Here is a 25564-nt window from a genome sequence, read left to right as displayed (position 1 = left end):
TAGGATTTAGAGTCAGGTTTGAGCTTGAAATATTCTGGATTTGATTATCACTAGCTTATAAATAAAATCTATATCTTATGGTATCATTTATAAGAAAGATAGTTATAGCACATCACATGAAGAAAGCCTGGAAGATTCTAAAATGTCCTTCCTACTTAAAATCACTTAAATGTTTACTAATTAAAAAATGCTATAAACCACTGACCTGATGACCCTGCTTCTCCTACAAAGAGCATGATAAGCTCTCCGTACGACTTCAAGGACGGGATCACAGTTGTCATAGTGCGCAAGCAACGTGACGGCTAAGAATGACAGGAACACTGGAACCGCACCAAGGTAGAACAGGACGGGGTAGTGGACTCGCTCAAACAGCACATCGGCCACCATGGACAGAGGAATTGTGAGACTAAGGGCCACTGTGGCTATCAGTGAAGTTGTCAGGAAGCAGCCCCTGTGTTACAGACAAACACTGACTTTAGATGTAGAACTGGTGTCTGCAAGACTTCAGATGGGTATGTCAAGAATAGTCTCAACCCCCTCTCCATCAAACTTGTTGAGAATATTCAATTTTTCTTTGGGTATTTTTGTGATAAAGCCTTCTGATGAGGCTAAAATACTCATGGTAGACCATTACCTAAAGATAATCACTGACGAAAATTTCTAAACTTTTTCTGTGCAATTGGTTAAAAAAATATAGAAAATTAGATTTTTGGTGTACAGATATGTTTACCCTACCTAATAAAATTAGGATTTGTGTAAGTAAAAAGTATTTAACACCAACAATTGTGTAAAACCTTATTCTTCTTTCACATAAAGAATGAAAGAAGAATGGTGAAACTTGCAGATCTCTCTCTAAATTGTCTTTATCTAACATGGCGATCAATTTTAGTTTATTGTTGTTCAAACAGCATCCACTTAGAATAAAGTAGTGAAAAATTGGATTTTTAGGTGTCATTGGTTTTGTCTCATAACAAACTTAAATTTGAGGTATTACACAATGAATTATTCCATTTAACAGTTCTGAATTTTTTTTCATCTTACTGAGGGAGAAAGAAAAATAGTTATTGATGAATTCATACCCCCATGTGATGTTACAATATATTATCAAAACAGATTTGAAAATGGTCAAATTATAAAAGAGGTGGAGTAAAAAAGTAAGAATTATGGAACATCTGATATAACGGAATGTTATGAGCCACCTGTACAGAGGGTAATTTTGACCCAACAATTGCTTTGGTCATAGAATTATCGGACTCATTTTAAACATGTAATTAGTACGCAACCAATAGCTATTTGTTGCGTAATACAATAGCTATATTTTTGTTTCTCAATGAAAATTCTCAAACATTCTTGTACTTTACATTTAAATATTCAAACTATACATGCTTGTATACTTGCTTTAAAAATAAATATGTAATTATTTTCATTCGATCTTAAACAAGTAACAATGAAAATACAGTAAAGAAATTTTTTGTTAAGTTAAGGGAGTTAATTTTAAAATGTCTTACATCTTACTTAATAGACATATTCTATAATATTAATGACTTTGTTATCTTTGTAACATGATCTAGGTAGTTTAATTTTAAATCACACCTAAAAGCTAAAATGTTTATAACAGTTTAGTTGTCCAGTGAGAATTTCAGAACGAAAAACAACGGTTTCCTTCTTTCTTGTAAACCAGAAAATTTTAATTACGTGATACATATGTTTTATGGATGGTTTGTAAACTTGTATTGCGGGAGTTGCTTTGTTTTACTACATGAAAAATACTAATCATACAGTCAAATACTCTTATTCATTTATGGGTTTGTTTATGCACAACAACCTTATAATCAAACTCGACTTAGTTGCTATTAAGTCTGAACTAGCAATGTATTTATAGTGTGATTATGGGTGAACAGACTAACCAAAGCCAGAGGACCTCTGAGAGCACAGTCCCCACCAGTCCGTTGAGTAGAAGGAACATCCACTGGTGTTTGGTCGGCCACTCAAACCTTTCCCAGTGGCTATAGTGCAGGAAGAAGAACAGTGGCCATAGTAGCATCATGTTGAACAACCCCACGAACCCTGAATGATATAAATATTTTACTATCATCCTAAAACACAATTCTATCTATATGTACACAAGTTGACTACTCAGAAACTGTCTAAACCTTGGACATTATCTCTATGACATTCATGTGAGCATAAAACAACAGATAGTAAAGAATACAAATAATTGTATAACTTTCAGTGATGGGGAGATTCCCATTAAAAAGACTGGTCCTCTGACTTGAGAACTTTAGCCATTATTATTGGATATGTACAACCTTAATTTGGGATGGTACCGAAACAAGAAATACTAGCCTTGATGTTCGCTAAGTCAAATTATTTTAACACAAACTTACTTAAATTTTTAAATATATCTAAAATATACAACATTAAATCCAAGTTTTAAATTTTAAACATGTTTTACATATTTAAAATAGGAATTTCCCACAAACACATGAACCTTGATTGCCACATTTTCTTTTACTCCATCAATCAACATTCACCAAATTTTACAAGAGTTTCATGTCCATTTAATAAACATGTAATTCAAACAGAAAACAGGTTGTTTTTCAAAACTTTAGTGGGTTATTACTTGGAGGGAAAATTGCATAAATACAGAATCTTAATTTGTTTGTAAAACTTAATACCATTCAGATCCTAGAACAATATATTATTATTTTACTACGATCTTTAATACCACTATGATATTTTATTAATATTCTTCCAATTATCATCAATTAAGATTGTTTGAGCTCTAAAACTTCAGTAACAAATTGACTAAAAACCACCTAAAATGAACTTTTACACACTAACAATAATAATACGCTAATTAATATACTACATTCGAAAGGTAAAACATAACAAAGTAGATTCTTTGAAGGGAAAAATAAAATGAAATTATGTGACTGCATTTTGTAAGTATAGTGTAATGTTTCATGGATGACATTTTTCAATCTGAACAACTTCAGGAAAAAGAAAGGAGTGGGTACAAAATATTACTGAAGGTGAAAGTTTTCTGGTAACTTGCCAAAAAAAGTGAACTTCAATGTTCAATGTTTATTATTCATTCTTTTGACTATTTAAAAAAAATAATATTACTTATTGAACCTTTTCATTGCACAAGAATCAAATAATGTCTTGACTAAGTTAATATGTAATTTATCTTATTCATTTTTTTAATGTGTTTATTTTTTGTTTTTTTTTTTCAACTTCCAGGTTTGCAAATACAATTTTAAATAGCCTAATATCCTAGTGATACTGGAATAATCGGTTTCAGCTTCTAAATGAGCTATTATTAAAAGGAATCTACAGTGTGTATGTGTGTGTGTGTGTGTGTGTGTGTGTGTGTGCGTGCGTGTGCGTGCGTGTGCGTGTGTGTGCGCACACACTTAACCCTGAAACTGGTGCTATTGAGAACTAGGAATACTGAACTCTTTGCCAGGCAATATTACGGAACAGGTAATACTGTACAAGATGTACAGTCTAGTGATTCGCATGCAGCATATGTATTTTAAATGTAGTGTCACTAGATGCTTGCAAGCATAAAAAATGTAAAACGTTAATTCAAAGTTTTTAATTTGTACAAAACATATGATGATAAGAAATAAAATATATATATATTAAACCTAGGACATTTAATTTTGAGTAAAACCAAAAAAAGTAAAAGGTTTAAACATGTTTTAACATTTATTATCACTAGTAAAATATTACACATTTTCCAATCTAAATTTTATTACTGCACTTTATTTGTGAAGTTGCCTGATGATGGAATTTTCGATTCTGAAAGACCTCGCAGAAATAAAATTTAAGATTCGAAAATGTGTAATAATTTATTAGTAATAATAATTAATATCTTTCCAATGCTTAAAGAATCTTCATGCTTTTACATATTATGATAAAATAAAAGAAACACAAGTACAGATGGTCAAAATCGCAACTTGCCAAAAAAGTGAACTTCAATGTTCAATGTTTATTATTCATTCTTTTGACTATTTAAAAAAAATAATTTTACTTTAAGCTAATATCATAGTAAAAAATCAAGGTTACTACAAAAATCAAAGTTTTCAAATAATACTGAAACGATTGTGAAAGTAAAGATCCATTGTTGTAATATACTATATCTTTTTAAAGCACACATTCACAACAACACCAAAACATACAATTACTACTTGTAAAACTTATAAATAAGAAACAACAACATCTGACTGGTAGAATAAAACAGCTAAGTGAACCAGCTGATTTCTCACAGCGTGTGCAACTGGAGCAGTGTGCGAGAAAGTAAGAAACAGGTCTGAGATTACAAAATGTACAGATATCTAAGAAAACATGAAAATGATGAAAAAGTTTATTATTTAAGTAAATTGGACATGCCTCTTTCTATTAGTATCAATAATGATACCTTTTGAGAATATATTAGACATAGTAACAAAACATAGACCATGTTAAAAAAAACCAGGTCTAGAATGTAACTAAAACTACCGATATAGGATATTTACCATTTACAGGGTTGTGTTTTTTTTATATTTTTAACTAATTATGAGTCTTTATGAGTACAGATTAATCCATTAAGAATCTTAATGTTGGAGTTGATATTGGCTCACTGCTGAAACCTATCATTAAAGTAACACTGACAGAAAAACTACTGATAAAGAGGTATATAAAACACTTTTTTGAAATTCTGATTTATGATTGCATTAAAAAACTGTATTTAAATTATTACTTAACTTACAGTATATTTTTTGTAACATTTCAAAAATGTTTAGGACTTATTTTAATTAAACTAAAAATAGTTTTATTTACTTTTCCACTTCAGTGAAGAATCACACAAATTACTCGAGATATGATACTTCTGACTTACCAAAGAAGAGTGGAATATCCATCTTGTCCTCATGATCCACTTGGCGTCGTAGAAACACAAGGTACGCTGCGTAGAAAAATGCACTGATGAGAGACAACGCTACCCCAGTGCCTACTGGCTTGTTTGGCTCAGCATTTAAATCTGATAGACTAACTACCACCTGTACATCATACACAAAAAACTGACTGACTTCATTCAAATGTATACAGAGAATATGTGCAGAGTGATGAAAATACCCACACCCTCTCAATCAATGTTTTAACAGTTACAGATTTTAAATAAAAACTTGGGTGATCTCAAAACACTTTTTGGAAAGATAACAAAAATGTAAGATTTTTTTTTTTTAAAGCATGAATTTTACTTTTTAGTTTCATAGATATTTACAGTAAAATTCAATCTAGACACACAAATTGGAAAAAAATACACTTTTATCTATAATCATGAAAACACAAACACAAACAGCTTTAATAACAATAAATTTATAACTTCAAGAACAATTTGCCCTGCCATTCATTTTCTTCTTTTTAAACTGCTCACAACTCTTATACTCTGAAACCCCATAAATAAACCTATGCAATTCTACAAAGTCTCTAAGTATCCTTTAAAATATGTGGTAATATTTACTTAGGTTCTAACTGAGAAAAATTTGGAGAAGAAGATACCTTTTTCCAAAGTAAAGACAAGATACACAAGCTGACTTAGGATAAAATTGGAACAGAACAGTTGACGGATTACAGTCCCATCTGCATTGAAGTAGATGGGTATAATATAAATATCCTCCTCTGTCAACTAAGTGGCTACATCTCTAATCACATCTATCAACATCTTTTGTATCAACAACATAACTATCACTTCACAATAGCCCAACATTAATCTCTAGATGCAGACCTCTCCTATATTGTCACAGCTACACAATATGCTGTCTCAGGGCCTAATTCACATAGACACCACCTTGTTCTTCCTTCTTTCAATTGTTTCTTACCTTCTCCAGAGAAACATATTCTCCCCACACATTTTCAACCTTGACCATCAGATTGCCATACCTGGTTAATAGAAAAGGTGACACTTTTCAATATTGGACAAACTGTTTTTCCATATCAAGAAGTAGATTAATTTTCTCCTGACTAATGTTTAATGTATCCTGAATGCAATCCTCAAAGTAAAGTTTCAAACAAAGCAGCATGGTTTATATCCCCGACGAGTTTCCAATTACTGTACTGTGACTTTTTGTATTCCTTAATATTTCATTCCTATCCCTCTATTCAATATTGACGGAACAAGCATCAAAACATAATCTATGTTACAGATCTTGCATGCAGCAAGACTTCCATTTATTGGAAGTACTGAACCACATTTATTTGTCAAATAATTTATCCACCAAAAGGCAAAGTATTTATTTTTGTTGGTTAAAAAGTTTAAACATAAATTATGTTGAGTGATTGTGATAAATAAGAGAATGCTTAACACAGCCAGCTCAACGTGAACTTACCAGTCCACTAATACTCATGCAGACAGCTACCAATTTGGACAGTGTAAACTTATCTCCTGCACCGGAAGGGAACAACGCAGACAGGAAGAGGGTGAACAGTGCTGACGTGGAGGACAGCACAGTCACCACGCCGGTTTCTGTCTGTGCCAGAGCTGCTTGATAAGAATACGATGCTCCAAACCACTGGAACATAAGACGTCCTGACTTAAACAATTGTATGGTTATTGTATAACGACCTCACATTTTACAATATAAGATAACACTGCACTGACCACAACACAGAAGATGGAAGCAGTCTTGCAGATCTGCTCCATGTCGAGCTTGCTTGTCGCACGACGGTACATGTCACTGGCACGTAGACTCGCTGAGTAGGACAGTCTCGCCAAGAGTGCCTCTGTTGCATCACATTCTGACATGTGTCGCACCTGCATCACAACATCAGCCACTATACTACATACATACAACTACTACTTGCCTGGAGAGCACTTTTCTATAATAGTTATATGGAACAAGTGTAATAATAACAATTCTTGAAGAAAAATACCATCTTGATAAATTTATATTCATATTTACAGATAGTGCCTTAACACGTTCGATGCTAAAAATCCCTATATAGAGTTCCCTATATGCTGACATTTTGTAAATATATTTTTACTTACTTTTGGATGAAATATGATAGAATATATATGAAAATTACTCATAAATCACAAAAGTTATCACTCTACCATGTTGGGAATGCGGTAACTGTGGTTACCGCTAGCTCCTGAGGACAGTCTTTCTTGCCAGCTGGTAACTCTAGTTACTGCTCGCACTAGGGAACGCCCTTTTATGGCAGTGGGAATATTCCAAATGAATACATTGTAACTAAGTAAATTGTATCTTATTCGTTTTAGACACATATAAACAATATTTATACGTAAATGTGAAAACCAAAATGAATGTAAAAGTTTATAAAAATGTGAAAAAGTTTATATAAATCTCCGCTAACTCACTCAAATTCAGTTATTATTTACAAATATGTGGTGAGTAAATTATAACAAAATATATTTAAATGTTTACTTGAAATGATACAAAAAATATTGTAGTACATAAGTTTATAAAAATGTGTTCCAATCCAGTTGTGAGTGCTCCATTGGCGTGGGTTAGTCTCGTAATCGGGATCCTCAACTTCTGAGTCCGTCTGGTACTCCACATCGTCCATGTTGTCATCCTCGTCGTTTGAACTCAATACTGGGCCCTGTTGTACGCTTTGAACTTGGTTATTGTACACCACTTGGTCCCGGGGGATGATGCATTGTGTTGCAAACCACTTACTAATATAAAAACTTTAAAAATCATTAAAAATAATGGAAAGGTCTAATGTGAAAACGAAGTGCATAAAAATGCGGGAAAAGTACCTCTCGAGAAGCGAGAAATACATCGTTGTGATAGCTCGAGTGCTGGCCGCACACTGACCTCATTTCAGAGCAAAGGCTCCTGTGGTAACCACAGTTACCGCCCGCTCCTAGCTCAGCGTAGCAGCGGTAACCAGAGTTACCGCCCACAGCGAACGTGTTAAATAACTCAATCAATAAAAGTACAATAATAGAAAGTCAGGAAGAAAAATACCATTTTGGTACTTTGATAATTCAATATCCACAATATTTTTCCTTGTTTCTACCAACTAAAAACATTGCAATAGCAGAAATTTCAAGAACAAAAGTACAATTTTGGTACCTTGATAATTTCATTTCCAATTATTCCCCTTCCTAATAATATGGCTAAAATAAAAATGTATAATATCAGAGACAAGTCATGAACAAATATATAATTTTAGTGCCTTGATAATTCAATGTCCTTGAGTTATATCCTTGCTTATATAACTCAACCTTTCTACTTGATCGTCCATGCGTAAAGTTATTACACAATCTAATTACTTGACTCTAACTCAAATAATTATTTAAACTTCAATTCTTGGCTGTTATTTTTATTTTCCTAATTATCATGCAGCTTATCAAACAAAATATGTCCTTTGCAAACATCCAGCTTTTTGTATTAAAATAGATATATTTAATTTACACTTTCATTTATGGTAGAGTTATTAAAAGTTTCTCAGTTGAGTACATTTCAACATATGTTTGAACAACAGATGACTGACCTCAGCGAGCTTGCTGAAGCGCACAGAACGGTTGACGGTGCACTCATCACTCTCTGTTCCTGAACTGCGGTCACTGCGCTCAGGCAACTTGACGGGCACATATGTTGGGTCACTCTGCACACAGATCACCTCATTCACTTACAGAGTAAAATATAATTTTTGTGGAGATTTATGGCCAAGTTACTGGTGAATAAATATTACAAAATTAACCAAAAATAGATAAAACAAACAAATCATACTGGAGTACTGTAACATACAAGTAGGGAAACATGATATAAAAGTTGTATTACAAACTTGTAAGTTAACTCTTTGTATCATGTTTTCTGCAACTGGAGTACTGTAACATACAAGTAGGGAAACATGATATCAAAGTTGTATTACAAACTTGTAAGTTAACTCTTTGTATCATGTGTTTTCTGCAACTGGAGTACTGTAACATACAAGTAGGGAAACATGATACCAAAGTTGTATTACAAACTTGTAAGTTAACTCTTTGTATCATGTGTTTTTCTGCAACTGGAGTACTGTAACATACAAGTAGGGAAACATGATACCAAAGTTGTATTACAAACTTGTAATTTAACTCTTTGTATCATGTGTTTTTCTGCAACTGGAGTACTGTAACATACAAGTAGGGAAACATGATACCAAAGTTGTATTACAAACTTGTAATTTAACTCTTTGTATCATGTGTTTTCTGCATCTTGCATGATCCAGTAATTTATTAGTCTTAAAATGAATTAAGGAAATAATCAAAATGCAGGTCTTGTAACATTGTTTCTGTATAATAAAACTTAAGACACAACTCCAAAAGTTCATTTAACTATCAAAAATAAACTTTTAATCAATCACTTATCTTCTTTGCCTAACCACAATATTTACAAATTTCTCTAAAATACATCAATGTATAAAAGTTTTTAAAAATATTACCAATAAAAGAATGAAGTTTATTACATTTAATCAAAGAATACTATTTTTTTATTGCTATCAAAACTATCATAACAGTAAATTAATGTCTTAGGGAAACTTTCTCCATCAGTTCATTAAAAAAAATTAGGTTTATGGCTATACAACGCAAATTGGACCCTGGTTCATGTACTAGGCTGCTTAATTTTTAGGAGCAAATAAATAATGTCATATGATTTCTCAAATGTGGAAATATCAAAAAGCAACTTACAAGACTTGTGTTCGCTTCTGTGTAGAAGCTCTCATCCTCTAAATCAGGATCAATGTACTGTAACACAACGGAAAAGACACAATAAGTTATGCAGTAGATCAGAAAGTTATACAATTTACAATATTATCAGAAACACAAATGTCGTAATTCGTAAACCAAACATAGTTATATTGAATAATCAAACAAATATAATTAATAGGGTTGAAAACCAGGGATTGTTAATAGTTGATAGGAAAAATCAACAGGATTACATTGAAAACTATCTTCTAGGGTCCACTGATTGAAAGAAGACGTAAAAGCACACACATTTTACACATAAATAGAAACTTTCAATCGCATTGCCAAATTTTCAATCCTTCTCAATCAGTAGAGAACATCCTAGTTAACATTCAACTAGAATGTTCTATACTGGTTGATAACGATTGCAGTGCAATTGAAAATTTCTAATTATGTGTAAAATATGTGTACTTTTATGTGTTCTTTCAATCAGTGGACCCTAGAAGACAGTTTTCAAGTTAATCTTGCTGATTTTCCTATCAACAAGTAACAAATGAATAAAATGGTACATAGGTGAATACAAATACGCTCACTTAAGAAATAATAAGCATTACTAATGAACAAAATATCAGTAATTCTAAAAAATATCTCAAAATTATTTCTACTGAGCACAATTAAAAACACATTACCAGGTATGGATGTTTCAATAAAAACTAACTTATTAATTTATTTCAGATTATTACGTTGTTGGCTTTTTTTCTATGCCATCATCTTGCTTTCTATGCCATCTGTCTCTAAGTACATTTACATGCAATAAATATGTCTTACTTATATTATAAATATAAGTCCACATTAGAAGAAACCCTGTACAATTACATACATACAATGCTTTATTGTTGAACTAAACAGTTTTAAATTAGTGCTTCTTTATAAATAAAAAGTTTTGGATCTTGATATTTAAACAATTGAAAAAAGATTTCAATATTTTATCTATCGTAAAGAATATTATTTTTATCACACTGGGCAAAGCCTTAAAGTGGGTATAACGTATGTATAGTAGAAATTGCTTTCTGAGAAGATTGATTTAGTTACTAATGTAAAGTATTTTTACTAATTTAACTGTTTACATTCTCAATCATGTGACACCATTCATGTACACCATGTGTAACAGTTAAATCAAGATTTTACTCATTCTCATTGATAATAGTTTTTTAGTTTTTGTCAATGTTAATTATTGTGGCATATTGTTAAATCTATTGAAACCTGCTTAAGGTTTTATTGTTTTAAATATACAAGTACTTGGGAACAGACAGTATATGAAACACTATCTAAAGATTGTTTAATATTGCAATATTCATAAAATTTAAATCATAAAACACAAAAAGTGCTTGATTCTGCAATAATTTCATCTACATCATTAAGTTACATGAAAATAAAGTCACTATGTTTTACATTGAGAGTACAAAGTTTTACTGGACGTTTTGGGTCTCCACAGTTATCATGTTTACTAAGTAGCCTAGATAATTAATTTACTCATTGAAAATAACACTTCAGTAAATCAATATCTAAAATGTTACAAAAATCTGAATTTATAATTGAACAAGTAGCTTACATTATTTTTATTGTTGTTACTTTTAAGAAGAATGTCTGGCCTGTTTGTCATCCTTTATTGGCTAACTTTTCACCAACCTTTTTTACAACTCACGGTACTTTCAAAATGTATCTCGACCGATCATGTCCCAACAGGGTAATGGATGATGAAATTTATGCCTATAACCCTAATGGTAATCGATAGCTATCCACTGGATACAGACTAATAATGGTGCTTGTATCTACAATTATGTGTATGTAACTAATAAACAAGATTGTTCCTCACACTAATTCAAACAATTTACTCACCATATAGTTTGAGGGTCGGGAACACTGATCTCTCCAGGGCGGCCAGAAACACAAGCCCAATAAATATATAGTAAACATGGATGTCTTCACGTAGGTGCTGAAGAACGGTTTCTCAAACTCTGCATTCTTATATGTGTACTGAAACAGAACAATTTCCATCGAGTTGTATTATTTTTATACCTAAAATAGGAAAGGATACCCTGACCACTATTTCCATAAAGGGTGTATCTGAATAGTACCAAAAAGGGCACCACACTTCTTATCTAGAAGCTGAGTGCCATTTGTATTGCATTAGCACATAACCTAGTTTTTCTCAGAATTTATAAGAGGAATTTCTCATAGAAAAGAAATCGATTACCAGCCACGCTAGTTTTAGTGGAAGTTGTAAAGGGTAAGCAATAATGATAAGTTAAGAAATATAAAGCGATAACTTTTTATCAAATCATGTTTTCTTAGATACACACTTGAAACCGATTGTCAGACAGGTAAATAAATTTTAAAACAGTGTCAGTTAACCGTACTGACTAGTCAGCCTGATTTGGCTGAAAGTGGCAACTTTCACCCTTTTTCTCTAATTAATTGTCTGACAGTGATATAAGTACTATATAGTTAGTTTCAGAAACAGTACATATAGCTAAGCCCAAACTGGCAATGAATTTGTAACATATAAGTTGATGAAAGGAGATGGTATGTAGTCAGTCTATATATTATAACCCTATTAAACCCTGTTAACCATTGTTAAACAATGTTTTCCATGGCCAAAAAGCACAAGGAGAAAATGGTTCTTGGTTGAGAGTTGAGAATGAATGCAAGTTGCCTATTTACTTTGAGGATAGTTTTGAGTCTTATTAATGGTCCATAAACAAGTGAATTTTTAATAATTAAGAAGGTAATTTTACAAAATTATAATTTAAAAAAGTGTTTATAAATGAAAAAACTTGCTTAAGAAAATTATTGTATAGACGTTATAAGTGGAACAAATATTTTTGAATATATCACTTAGTACATAAAAACTTTTGAAGAACTTATCTTGATAAATATGAAGATGCCAATTCATTTAGGCCTACTGCTATATAAAGCACTCTTTAACACACTTTCTCAAATATATTACAACACTATAAACTACATACTATTCTGAATCCATAAAAAAATGTACAATAAAATAATATTAATACTTGTTATTACAAAAAAGATAAAACAGTGATGTAATATAATATTTAAATTTTAAATAAACAACACTTATATATAATTTATAAATTAAGACCTATTCAAATTACTCTGGTATTATCCTGAGGTCACTATTTTTTAAGAAACTTTCTTACCGGTATCCTATATAATTACAGTGATAAAAAGAACAGACTTTATTTGACTTACTGTGAAAATTACATGTCATTACGACAATCGGTTCTTGTTTTCTGCCTCCCAAAAGGAAGTGAGTGGCAAGAAGGAGATAACTATGTCTCTATGTACTACTTATTATTACGCGCTATTAAGGTTCAGATTAGTAGTACGAAGGTTAAAGATAAGTTTTCCAGCGCTCACGTCATCTGAGCTTGAATTTGGGTACTATCTTGAGGGATGTTTATCTTTTTTAGCCAGCCCACACTGATGGTCAGGGGCATTTCTGATTTGTACTTTTCTGACCTCAGATCATGTCCCAGGTCGTTCAACTTTTCCAACGTCACATCAGGTTGGTCGATATGACATGTGACTGAGGTCGGGAAAGTACCCATCGGAAATGCCCCTGGTCATGAGGACGGGCTTCGGTTGCACCTTTGATGCCACCCTGCACTCTGACAAAAAAAGAAAAAAATCCCTTGAGATAGTACCTTTTTCAAGTTCAGATCCCATGAGCACTCAATACGTATGTACATATTTACATACTTATATAGCCTAATAACAAATAAAACATTGGACAGAGTGGCCTCATTCTCACCCACATTGCTTCCTTTTGGGAGGCAGAAAACAAGAACTGATCGTCGATAATGACATTTAATTTTTACAGTTAAGTCAAATAAAGTCTATTCGGTACTTTGGGATTATACCGACCACACTAGTATGAAGAACACAAAAATAGAAATTTATAGAAACAAACATGATAGAACGAAAAAACAACTCTTCAATTACAAAATTACAAACTTACAAGCATTTCCAGGTATTGTGATCGCTGTTATCTTATCTTTCTCGAGAATCCTGATTACGGCAGGCCGCGCGGCATCACGTGATTTGCACGGTACATAATTGCCTTTCCATTACAATTCAATTTATATTTCTGATTAGCCCCTCTAGAATTTGATATTTTACTGATAGGTACTATCTCGAGGGATGTTTTTCTTTCGTCGACATCAGCGCGGGGCAGCACCGAAGGTGCTGTCAATGCCCGCGCTGATGGCCGGAGGCACTCGCATTTTGGGTGGCGGAATGTGATCAAGAATAAAAACAAGTTTTTAGTGTTTTTTTAATAAAGAGTTTAGTTTGGTAAATGATTGTTTTTGTTGAATTTTTGTGTTTGGAGAAATGTAGAGGTAAAACACGGAAGTACAACAAAGCGATGCACCAGCTGAACGGGCGGCGAGACTGCAATCACGTTATCTACTAGACGCTCGACTTTGACCTCTGTCTGAGGATGGGGAGGGGTTTGCGATAAGACAATTCCTGTTTTATATTGACGAAATATTGTTCTACGCTAATCTAGTAATATATATATATATATATCGTATGGGGGACAAAGGCAGCTATCCATAAATAAATAAATTAAAAATTACAATTATTAAAAAGTACGTAAGAACAAAGTACTTTTGGGGGGGTGAAGTTGTTCGCGTCCGTAGCTTGCTACACGTGCTCCCTGGGTAACGCTAAACGAACAGCAATTTTTGGTAGCTGGACCGTCACTCTTGTGATCTCCCAGTTATGGCAGCTATCGAAGATCTAGTAATCAGTAGAAACGAAATGTGAAATAACGATTCATGTCTGGGTGTGGTCGGTATAATCCCAAAGTACCGTCTATTCTTTTTAATAATGAAGTTTTTAGGTTACCATTAGAAATAACTCTTTCAAATATAGTGGCCTCCAGATAATACCAAAGTACCTCTTATTTTAAACTTACTGAAGATTTTTATCTAAATTTTCTCATATTTGACCAATAAAACAATAAATAACACGAGGATCAAGAGGTTTCCTTGATTTCAGACATGCAAAAAACAATTATAAACAGTCAAAAATAAGTCACGATGATGTCATCTCATGGCTGACACCGACAACTAAACTGCTCTCCAAGACAATGAAAAAGGTGCAATGCAAATACCAAGATTTGTGGTTATGCATGAGCTGGTTTGCTCAGTCATCACTCTGGTAATGTTTAGAAATCTCACGAGCTACATTAAAATATTATTGAGATGTCCCACTTATCGGATGTCTGTCATTTTAGCCAGCGGCTACAGTTACATATCGGGTGACCAAAATAGCCCAATAGCATGTTAAAATAAAATTATCAATGTCTACACAATCAATAAATAAGTAATAATATTTTATTTTACATTATTATATAAAGGTAGATTTCAATTTTATATTTGTTAAAGTCTACTTATTTGCCAAATACAACTAGCGTATTGGGAAAAGCTTTGAAAATAACAACAAAACACTGAAAACATGTAATTTAGACAGACTAAGTAGCTGGATACCTACACAGAATGAAAGTAAGTTAAATTTATCTGACAAGTATTAATTTACTACTTCTAAAAATCCGCAAGGAATTGTTACTAAGAAAAACAACAATTGAACTTAAATACCCTGAATTCCTAAAGATGCTTTTTTTACTACTTTTTTTGCAACCTTTATAAATTAAGTTTAACAGAATTAAAATTTAATCAACTAGCTAGGCTGTAATAAGCAAATTTCATTAAAACTTTTAAGTCTCCTTAAGATTAGTCAATTTTTAATTATAATCTGCTAACACATGTCTGGCCTTTTAAATATTAACAAATAGGTTAGAAAACATTGAAGGCTGCAGTATAATAAGCGGCCACCAACACAATCGGATGATGATTATCGAATGACTCTAATCATCAATATTCATGACTATCCAAACTGTAAGCAAACTGCAAAAGACTAAAAACAAAATATCAGACGAAATAACGTAATAGATCTTTCAAAGAACAATATGGTTATGCTTGTTTTCAATCTTAGAAATTAAAGTATAAATATTAATTATATTATACTATAATTTACAAATTAAAATGTAACATATAATTACAACAAAACAATAACATTTAACTAACTTATGTATTTTCAATGATAAACGTGACTAACGATAAAACAAGACGCGTACGTCACTGTTGTTGCCGCCATAATTCAATAACGAAACACATGATTTAATTTTAAATGTATTTCCAAACATGATTTTACTTGGAATTAACTTTGAAACTGAATTAAGTTTTATGCTTCTAAAATCGTATTATGGTGAAGCTATACTTTAATATGTAAAATAAATGTATTTGTTTCAGATTGCATAAAATAACTAAACTATATTTAAACGGATTTCGAGCAGCGTAATACAAACTTACGATTACTTTACCCAATTGCATTTCTGCAGGGTATTGATGCTGTCAAAAGTAAATTCATTAATTAATAAGTACATTTTGATTACTAATAATTAAAATTCATAGTTTGTTTGATTTAAACGAAAATAGTACACGATTTTTCATTACATTCATAACCAAAATTAGAATGTTCAAAAAAAGACTGTTTTTAGATACGTCATGTTTGTTCTTACTTTTCTTATGATTTTCACTTTTAATTCTAGTTTTTATCTCGTCAATACAAACTGTACAATTTGGATTTAACCCATTATGGGCACCAGTGGGTACAAATTAATTTATGGTCAGCGGCGGCCGAACGAACAGCAATGGTGCGCCACATCGTATCGCTCGCTATTGCATACTCACTTCATATCTACGTTGAACTGAATTCTGGTTTATAAAAATATATCCATCTATATTCTTAAAAACAAAATAATTAAATACAATATATTGTTTATGAATTATTATAATAAATATCTCTAATAAATATCGTTCAAGTTCAGATGATCGTAAGTTTTTCATTTCGATCAGCTCATATTATGACACGAAAATTATACCATAAAATGTGATACTAGTTACTATTATAATAACAGCTGAGGAAAACAACCAATCAGAAGTGCTAAAAAGCAGAGGGTAAACTCATATGGTAAATATTAAGATCAGCGACTACCGCTCCGATCGCCGTAAGGTTTTTCGTACTAACACAGGTTAACGTAATTTCACCGAAAAAAATAGTCCCGATTATCGCTAACATATAAAAACCAGTTTTACGGCAGTACAATGTTGGCAATACAAAACACATAAATAACAAGATTTTCTACTATCAAACTAAAAAAAATGGCCGACCATGGACGTTTTGATGAATTGACAGTAGCCACGTGACAAACAGGAAGGTTTCCGATTGGCCGGACGGGTCACGTGACCTATAGGACGGCTTCGATTGACCGCCAGACGTACACAAATAAACCCACATGGACAAGGAATAATTAGTGAAGTTATTGACATGGCTTGCGATGGTTCTTGTCACACGCTAAAAAGACCCTAGCTTGCCTATTCAAAATTCAGATCACGCGATGCTTGCCCGCTGCGCAGCGCTTCGCGCTGCTTGCTCTTTTAGAAAAAAAATTAACTCGAGCTTGCAAAGTCCAAGCCCAGATCACGCATGACTGCTTACACACACAACACTCAGACAGAACTAACGCAGGTTTCATTACAGGCAAAAGATAAGCGGCGCGCGTTTATTACTGATAAGATAAGACGAGTTTATACTAGAATTAGTACATGGACTACTACCCTACGAACTAATAACACCAAAAAAAGAATAAATGCACTGTCAGTCAGGTTTTTTTAATTTTATTTTTTCCAAAAAAATTTTTTTGGGGGGGGGAGTAAACGGCTACGGCGATAATCGGGACTATTTTTTTCGGTGAAATTACGTTAACCTGTGTTAGAATGCAAAAAATTACGGCGATCGGAGCGGTAGTCGCTGAGCTTAAGATTTACCACTCATATAAATGATTTTTCAACTCCAACATACAACTGCGATCTGTAGGATATTTATAAAACTTTTGAAAACTCTGAACGTAGACTGTTGTTAAACACTCTTAGTTGACAAGTGAAAACGATCGCCCAATCTATCAAACATTAATAGAACTATTTGGAGGGAAACTTAAAAGCAGACCGCTTTTGTGACCTGACCTTGTCATCGTGCCGTAAGGCCCGGCTGCTGCGTGACGAGCACAGCTCGTCAGTGATCCGCAATGGGTTAAAGGAGCAAGGTCATTATCTTGTAACCATTTAAAACATTGCTCAGTGTTTATAAAATTATTTTGAGCCAATGTTTGCATATTCATCACCATTGTGCCCATCATTGTCACTAGCCTTCTCCTACATAAACGAAATAACAGCTGGTAATGACGTCACTAGTTTAAATAAAGAAAGCTGGTAATGATTATTTATGAATATCTACAGGTCAAATGTTGTATTGGATAGTATCAATATTTAAAATCGATCATCATAATCGGATTGTGTAGGTGGCCGCTTATTATACTGTAGCCATGGTAATTATTCTTGAATTTAAACACCAAAAAATTTATTGAAACCACTGTTATCTTCTTACCACAACATTGTATTGATATTGATACGTTATTGTTGATTTTTATACAATTGTTCTTTATTTATTCCAAGTATATTTGTTTTGATGTTAGATTAGTTTTAAATACTGGAGCTCTTTATAGAGCTCTGCACTACACCCTTACCAGGAAAAAGGATATTTTACGTTCATTTACCAAATATCTTTACATTGATAATAGTATAAATGATGTAGCATAACTAGGCTACAGTAGAGGCTAATAGACCTAGATGCTAAGTTAATGTGTACTATATAACAAATAATGGATTTTACTGTGTTGTACCTTAGTAAGCTCTGAAGACGAAACCCAAATAACATCAACTAAGAGCAAAACAAACAATCCCAAGAGAAGCCTTTGAGATTTGCTCAACATTCCGCTAACAGACGGTTCATTTGATCTAACCTCAAAACGTGACATCAGCGTACAATATTGTTACATTGACTAAAGAACTAAAACGTAAAAATATTTTTGCACTTTTATATAACGCTTTAGAAGTTCGTAAAATTTGAAATAAATCACTGAACAAATTAGCAATAATACTTTTTCTTTCGACCTGTCGGTGTCTTGGTTTTAAATAAACCAAATCTTGTTCTTTCTAAGTAACACTGAACCAAACACATTTCAATAAATCTGTAAATTCCATATCAAAGTTTTAAACAAACTAAAAACTCTTTCTTTGTCTTAAAATCTTGAGGACACTTTCAGTTTCACTTATTTTATCTAAAAGAAATTCAGGACTCAAATGTGAACAAAACTACTACAACCGAAACGCAAAAACATCAGTTACACTGCAACAAGGAAAGAACAGGATAAACAGCTAACAACAAAATGTACAACTGTCAAAGATCAGCTGTTCTTGTTTATCAATATATTTTTCAAGGCAACCAAAGAATTAAAACATTTACATAGAGGTTTTAAATCATTCACCACTCGAAATTTGAATTAAAAAACTGTACTGTAATTATAAAATATATAAGCACATACAAAGTAGTAAAAGGGGTATTTTTGTCTCTTTTTGTTGCAATAATACATTTATAAAATGGAAAATGTATTGTGTAAGCCTGTATTAATAAGGTTCATTTATTCTCGCGATGTGGAATGCAGAAACCAGTATCTTTAGTTCCTGACGCATAACACATAACGCCAATGTCAAATGTATCGATAATACATTGATTCTGCCAACACACAAATAACTAATTATTCTGCTGTGTTTGGTTTAAAAACGTTTCGCTGTAGTTAAATGGTAAATTGTATGTCATTGTCAAACAGTACAAATAGTGTCATAAACATAGGACTGCGCAAAACAACAATTTATTGGTTTAACATAAATGGTAATTTTTCAACACATTAAATACAAGATAGAAACACACCACACCACATGTCGCGTAATAGGCTTCGCTCAGGTTGCATGCAAAACTTTAAGTTTATTATCAAGATGTCCCGCAAAAAGATTTATAAACAGGTGATTAAACGGAAAAGAAATTTTCAAATCCATTTCAACCAGAAAAAGAGAAAATTTTGTCAGTCTACTACATAATGAATTTAATAACACTTAGCCAAATTCCGTGGTTGGAAATGCACCATCTTAAAACTCATTCTTGTGTATGTGGAAATGAAGTTTCATGAAAACTTAGTCTGCGGATGAAACCTCTCGCAAGACAACTAGCTTCATAGTACAATCACATTTTGCTCATCAAATAGTTTTGTTCATAGCAGCGTTAAAATAATAAAAGTTCCGGTGTGTTAGGCAGGATACCACATCGGAAGAGTGCGTTGAAATCAAATCTTGTTCAAAACTTTGGACTTTCCACTTTATTATTTGTATTTAGATTCTACTCTATAAACAAAAATTTTAAATTAGAAGTTGACTAATTATGATGTGTGTTGGGGTGTGTGGCTACAAGTGTCAATTGTACCCAGTATAATCATAAATTAAATTATTCTGCTGTTTTTCGTTGCCCATATGTACAGCAAATAGGTAACCAATGTAAAAATATTCAATAACGCTCAGCCATATCCCATGGAGTGACATGCATCATCAACAAACTCAGTGTTGCCTTTATATAAATAAAGCTTCATACAACAATTTTAAGTATGTAGGCCGTTTCCAAAATATCGTACAGGCAAACAGATCGATAGCACTTATAGTAAAAGATTTGCAGCTCCTAAAGTCATAGGTTTCACTAACGATCAGACAAAAAGCATGGGCAAATAAATATGATAATTCGAATAAATCACAGTAGGTGCTTTAAGAGTAAGCCACAATCTCGTCAATCAAGACAAGGTTTCTTGATAAATACTTCTTTCAGTGAGGTTTTATCCAATGAAGTAGCGCCTACAGATGAAGAAGAAAATAATACTTGTTTTTCTTTCGATTCACCCATAGGCAGTAATAAACTTTAAATAAAGAAGAAAATACTAAGGCATTAATTTTCTTATGTTTAACCGGATCTGATAGCTCTCGAAACAACACAAGTAAGAGGAAGACCTAAACTGAAAATATTAGGACGTTCAAAGATTGTGCAACCACAATATGTGCAAATTAGAAAACTATAAATAATGTTACGTGACAGCACCAGGCACCGATATATCGCAACTTTGCTGCAAAGGTCGCTCAATACCAAACATATAGTTACTACATCTGACTAATTCTAACCACAGAAAGCTTTTCTTGGATCTTCGCGCTTCCTCCATTCAATACTACAGAATGTAATAAATGTAATATAATCATGCTATAATAACAAATGCTCAGATGTTCATAAATAAGCTCTCCTGAATATATATAAAAAAACTAACCAAATCAGTTCCAAATGCAGCCATATGTGCAACGCATAATTTGGTGTAGGGGCTGATAAGAATTTATTTTGGTGCTTACTTTGTCCAAAAATGAAATTTGAGCTTTTGAATGTTCTTAGTTTACATATTGTAATACATCAAGATATTAATATAATGACACTAATAAAACATCTAAACATATACTTGATAATCACAGTGATGTAATTAAAAATAATAATTTAATCAATAAAGTTTAAAATTTCCAAAAAGTTAAAGCATAGGCTATACCATATTTTTCTGTAATTTTTTATTTTATAATTTTTCTAGTATTTATTGTTAACTATAATATTAAAAAATTAGTAGTTACCGTTAGCTTTAATTAAACTGTTTCTAAGTGCATTATACGGTGCAGCCTAATTAATTATGCACATTTGGTTAATGACCTCACACCACTGATTTAATAATGTTATGGTTAGAGTGATGAACCCAGGTATGCAGTAGAGGCATTTGCCCGTTCCAAGCCCTTATTTTACATCTTTCGTAACACGTTATGTGTTCTTAGAAGACTCAGTTCAAAACAACATTAAAATGTCAGCTTACATTGTTCGGAAAGGGAAACTAGTTTTGAAAATAAATATAAGATAACAGGTAATACATTTTTATAGAATTAAACAAAGTAATGCTGCATTGTATCATTAAATATAATGTATATTAAAGGTACAAAGAAATTCTCAAGTGCTATTCTGCCGGTTACATTGTAATAAGCGCTGCGCGCGCGGTCGGCATAGTAAGGGATGCTAATAATTTTTTAGACTTGTTAATTCCTTTCCACATTTTTCTATGAGACAGCTACAGTTAATTTCGTTAGTTTACAGGTTAATTATGGTTCTAAAATTATACGCACGATTTAAAAATTATGTGTGCAGCTACTAACTAATTATAGTATCAATATTATTTGTTTGCGATTTACTATATTTTACTACAGAGTTCTGTAAATATAAGTATGCACACCCCGTTGCCGTGTTGCCTGCATGTTAATGCATTGAAGCATGCGACGCAACGTTTTCAAACACTAACGTGTGGGGCCTACTGATGACGGCAATGGTAGTATCCATTACTATAGATTTGTAGTTTATTGCTAGTAAATTTAATTTAAAGTTAACCGTAAGGAATTCTTTTTTATAATTGGTTTATGACCAAATTATAAAAATAAAACATACTTAGTGATTAAAAAATTATGGTTGCCTGTAAAGTCGGTTTTACGGGCGAAGATTTTACGTGACAACGTCTTTTTCTCGGTAGAATATTTATTGATATGAATATTATTAAATTGCACAATAGGAACAAGGAATTGAATGAAAATAAGAATTGCACAAATTTTAACTATAGAAATATATTTTGTTTACTAAAACATTGTACATAATTTGGAATTAATTAATATTTGTTATTGTAAATGGTAAAGTTGAATAAAACATTTACTAAAATTGGAATTTGAAATTCTTGCTAAACACAGTTAAATTCTAACTCCGCGCGTGGTGATTGGTCGGTTTAGTTCGTTTGTTTGGTCGCACTGTTATGACAGGTTAGAGGTTATAATTTGTTATTTTAAATGTTTGACTAGCAATACGCGCTGTTTCTTCTCAATCGACTGAATTACGATTGATTGCAGAGTGATTTAAACTAATAATTTACTTAACACTATCAACATTTGTCAATAGTATGACATCAACCTATAAACTCAGTTTCTCAACTTTTGTGTCAATCTAACAATTAATCAATCAATCATAGTTTACGATAATGAAATATCAGTGTACAATTATTTACCTTTATTGTTGTAGTTGTTGTAAATGACGAATCTAAGCACTCCACATTTTCACGAATAAACATAGTTATCTGCTTTATCCCGTGCGGCGGACCCACAGTTATCTGCTTTATCCCGTGCGGATCCCGTGCGGCGGACCCACTGGACGGGGATCGTAACGTTACCGGGCGTTACACTTTTTCATGAGTGACTCCGAGCCGCAACCTAATTTAAGACGTTGTCACGTCAAAATATATTCTTGTCAAATACGTATACTACGATTAAAATGACTTACTGTAAAATAAACAAAACTGATAAATCCTACCTACTAAGATACTATAAGTTTGTTAAATATTCGTAAAGCCTGTTCACTACCAAGTAATTACTTGTAAATAAATTAAAATTGGGTTAATTCCAGTTTGACCTTCTCTTTAAAGGTCGGGATGTTGATAAACATTTGAAGCACTTAAATTACTTGATATTTTATTTGTTTATTCAGTTCATCAAATAACTTACCAAACAGTTTACAAAGTCATCAAATCCACTTTATTACAATATAAGATGTTCTATAGGTACAAACTGGAAATTCGAAAATTAGTAAAACATCATCGTAACCTTATTATACCTTCCGATTTTTGCTTTTGATTGCTTACAACAGATTTGAATGAAGTTTCTATACGTATGTAAAATCTCTCTGCTAAGTAGTTTTTAATGTAAAAATAAATCTTATTGCCTCCAATCACCGGGAAGTTAGATGCTTTTTGAAGTTACAGCACCCCAAGATTAGCTCAAATAAAAAATATTTTAGTTGCAGTAACCTAACTAATATAATACTATAATGATACTAGATTAATAATCAATAATTAGTATTATTTTCAAAGCAGTCAAACTAAAATGTTACTTAGCCACCACTTCAACCCACCATATAGGGTATTTTCAACTTTAAACTCATTTTCCTCAATAGTAATGGTAAAAACAATCATGAAACTAAATCTGTTTCTTTTTACTCTCATTATGAATGTTACAATAAGAATTTACTTCTTCCGATTTAACAAATGCTTTTGTTTGAAAATCAACTACAACCCCCATAAAGGAGTCACAATTTCTTTAAGCCACATTCTACTCAGTGTACATTAAATATCTCAGATAACGTTTTCGTAACGTTTCAGTCGTTTTCCTAGGATTTTCCTAAGCAAGGTAAGAAGAAAAGGAGCATAAGTACTATTTTTTACCCCAGATTCAAATCAATACAATACAACTAAATACTGCTTCTTTGAGTCTTAAAATTATGATTTCATTACACATTCGTCATTTTACTTAGTCACGCAATCCACACTGCATGATCTAACTGTGACCCAGGAAAACTGTTATTGTGCCCCACCCGGTTCAGACAAACTCCTTCGGTAAAGCACAGGGCGCCTGCTGGCTATGTCCGGCCCTGAATCCTGCTAATTATGACGCTAGTTACACCGACTCCTACTCCGTCACTTAGCAACATTATCCGGCCTCTGTGAGCCGCGACAATTCGCCTCGGACCAGCATTAGCGTCTATTTACCGCTGTCCGAAAAAGATGTTAGAAGCGGTTGCTACAATCTATGAATATTCATGAGGATGAAATATAGTTTTTAGAAATTCTGCTGAATCACGCTCCACTTCCTGAAGAACATCGAAAAAGATTTCCTCAAACCCCCAGTCTTCCATTTCGATCTGAGACAACAAATTATTTTATTTCTGTCATAGAAATTGTTATGTATTCGATACGCCCCTTGAAATTGAAAGTATGAACTAGTTTATAATGTTTCCGTTATAAATAAAAATAATATAACAGTTGATAGAGATGTGTTATAGTTTACTATGTAATACCACATTAAATTTAACAACTCCAATATTACAATTAAAAAGAGTGCGTATTTTCCCAGGGTTGATACAGGATGTGAATAGAAACTTTTTTTGTCCAGTAAACATGGGTCAAAAATGTTTCGTTTTCGAGAAAATGTAGAATTTGTGAAACGCCTCTTTGTATAGAACACGTAGTGTTCTTTTTTAGTTCAGCCAGAAAAACGCAAAGCTACTAAAACTAAATGTGTTTTTCTTCTTGATAACAAATAAAAAAAATCACTTAATGTAAACAAATATTATTAAGCAGCAGAAGTGGGAGAAACCCCCAACTCTTTCAAAATGTAAGGCAGTAGATGTTACGAAGTTCACAGCACATTGACACAAACGAGAGAAATGTTGCTGTAATAATATTTTTTACATTCTTGTTCACATTATGTGGTTATTTTATGTGTTATTACGAAGGAAATGAAGTTTTTCTACAAGAAGGCGTTTTACAAATCAATTTTCTCGGAAACGAAACATTTGCGACCCCATGCATATTGGACAAAGTTTGTTGTATTCACGTCCTCTAGCAACCCTGAAAAACGCGCACTTTTATCGGAATCACCCTGTATAACCTTGCATAAAAGAAATCAAAGCCTTGCAGAAGACTTTCTTTTTGTGGGGCCGGAAGCACAGAAAACACAAATTACAAAGTCTCACTGGAACATAGTTTACAGCGTTATCCTATGGTCAGATCTAGAAACTGCGGTTTACTGTATATAGCACGGTAATATCGAATTCTGTTTGTTTGTCCTGGTACTAACCTTAATTAGTATGTGGAAATTTCTAGAGTTGGCTAGATTCAGTGGC

At 32.5% G+C, this 25564-nt stretch overlaps 1 protein-coding gene across 1 annotated transcript in view; it reads right to left on the bottom strand.

Annotated features, from left to right (window-relative positions):
- Nucleotides 1-19099, bottom strand: part of LOC124355179 (solute carrier family 35 member F5) — a 33163-nt gene extending 14064 nt beyond the window's left edge. Inside the window, exons 1-9 of the mRNA XM_046806181.1 lie at nt 18579-19099; nt 11588-11725; nt 9692-9748; nt 8515-8628; nt 6650-6802; nt 6378-6560; nt 4889-5048; nt 1908-2067; nt 206-451 (exon numbers count right to left, since the gene is read on the bottom strand). Of these exons, the coding sequence (XP_046662137.1) occupies nt 206-451; nt 1908-2067; nt 4889-5048; nt 6378-6560; nt 6650-6802; nt 8515-8628; nt 9692-9748; nt 11588-11725; nt 18579-18713 (1346 nt within the window). The 5' untranslated portion in view covers nt 18714-19099. The remainder of the gene's footprint in view (nt 1-205; nt 452-1907; nt 2068-4888; nt 5049-6377; nt 6561-6649; nt 6803-8514; nt 8629-9691; nt 9749-11587; nt 11726-18578) is intronic.
- Nucleotides 19100-25564: the final 6465 nt, after the last annotated feature.

This window comes from Homalodisca vitripennis, chromosome 2 (assembly GCF_021130785.1).
Source record: "Homalodisca vitripennis isolate AUS2020 chromosome 2, UT_GWSS_2.1, whole genome shotgun sequence".
Classification (NCBI taxonomy): domain Eukaryota; kingdom Metazoa; phylum Arthropoda; class Insecta; order Hemiptera; family Cicadellidae; genus Homalodisca; species Homalodisca vitripennis.
The sequence above is the reverse complement of the archived record's forward strand: the minus strand, read 5'-3'. Positions and strand labels throughout refer to the sequence as shown.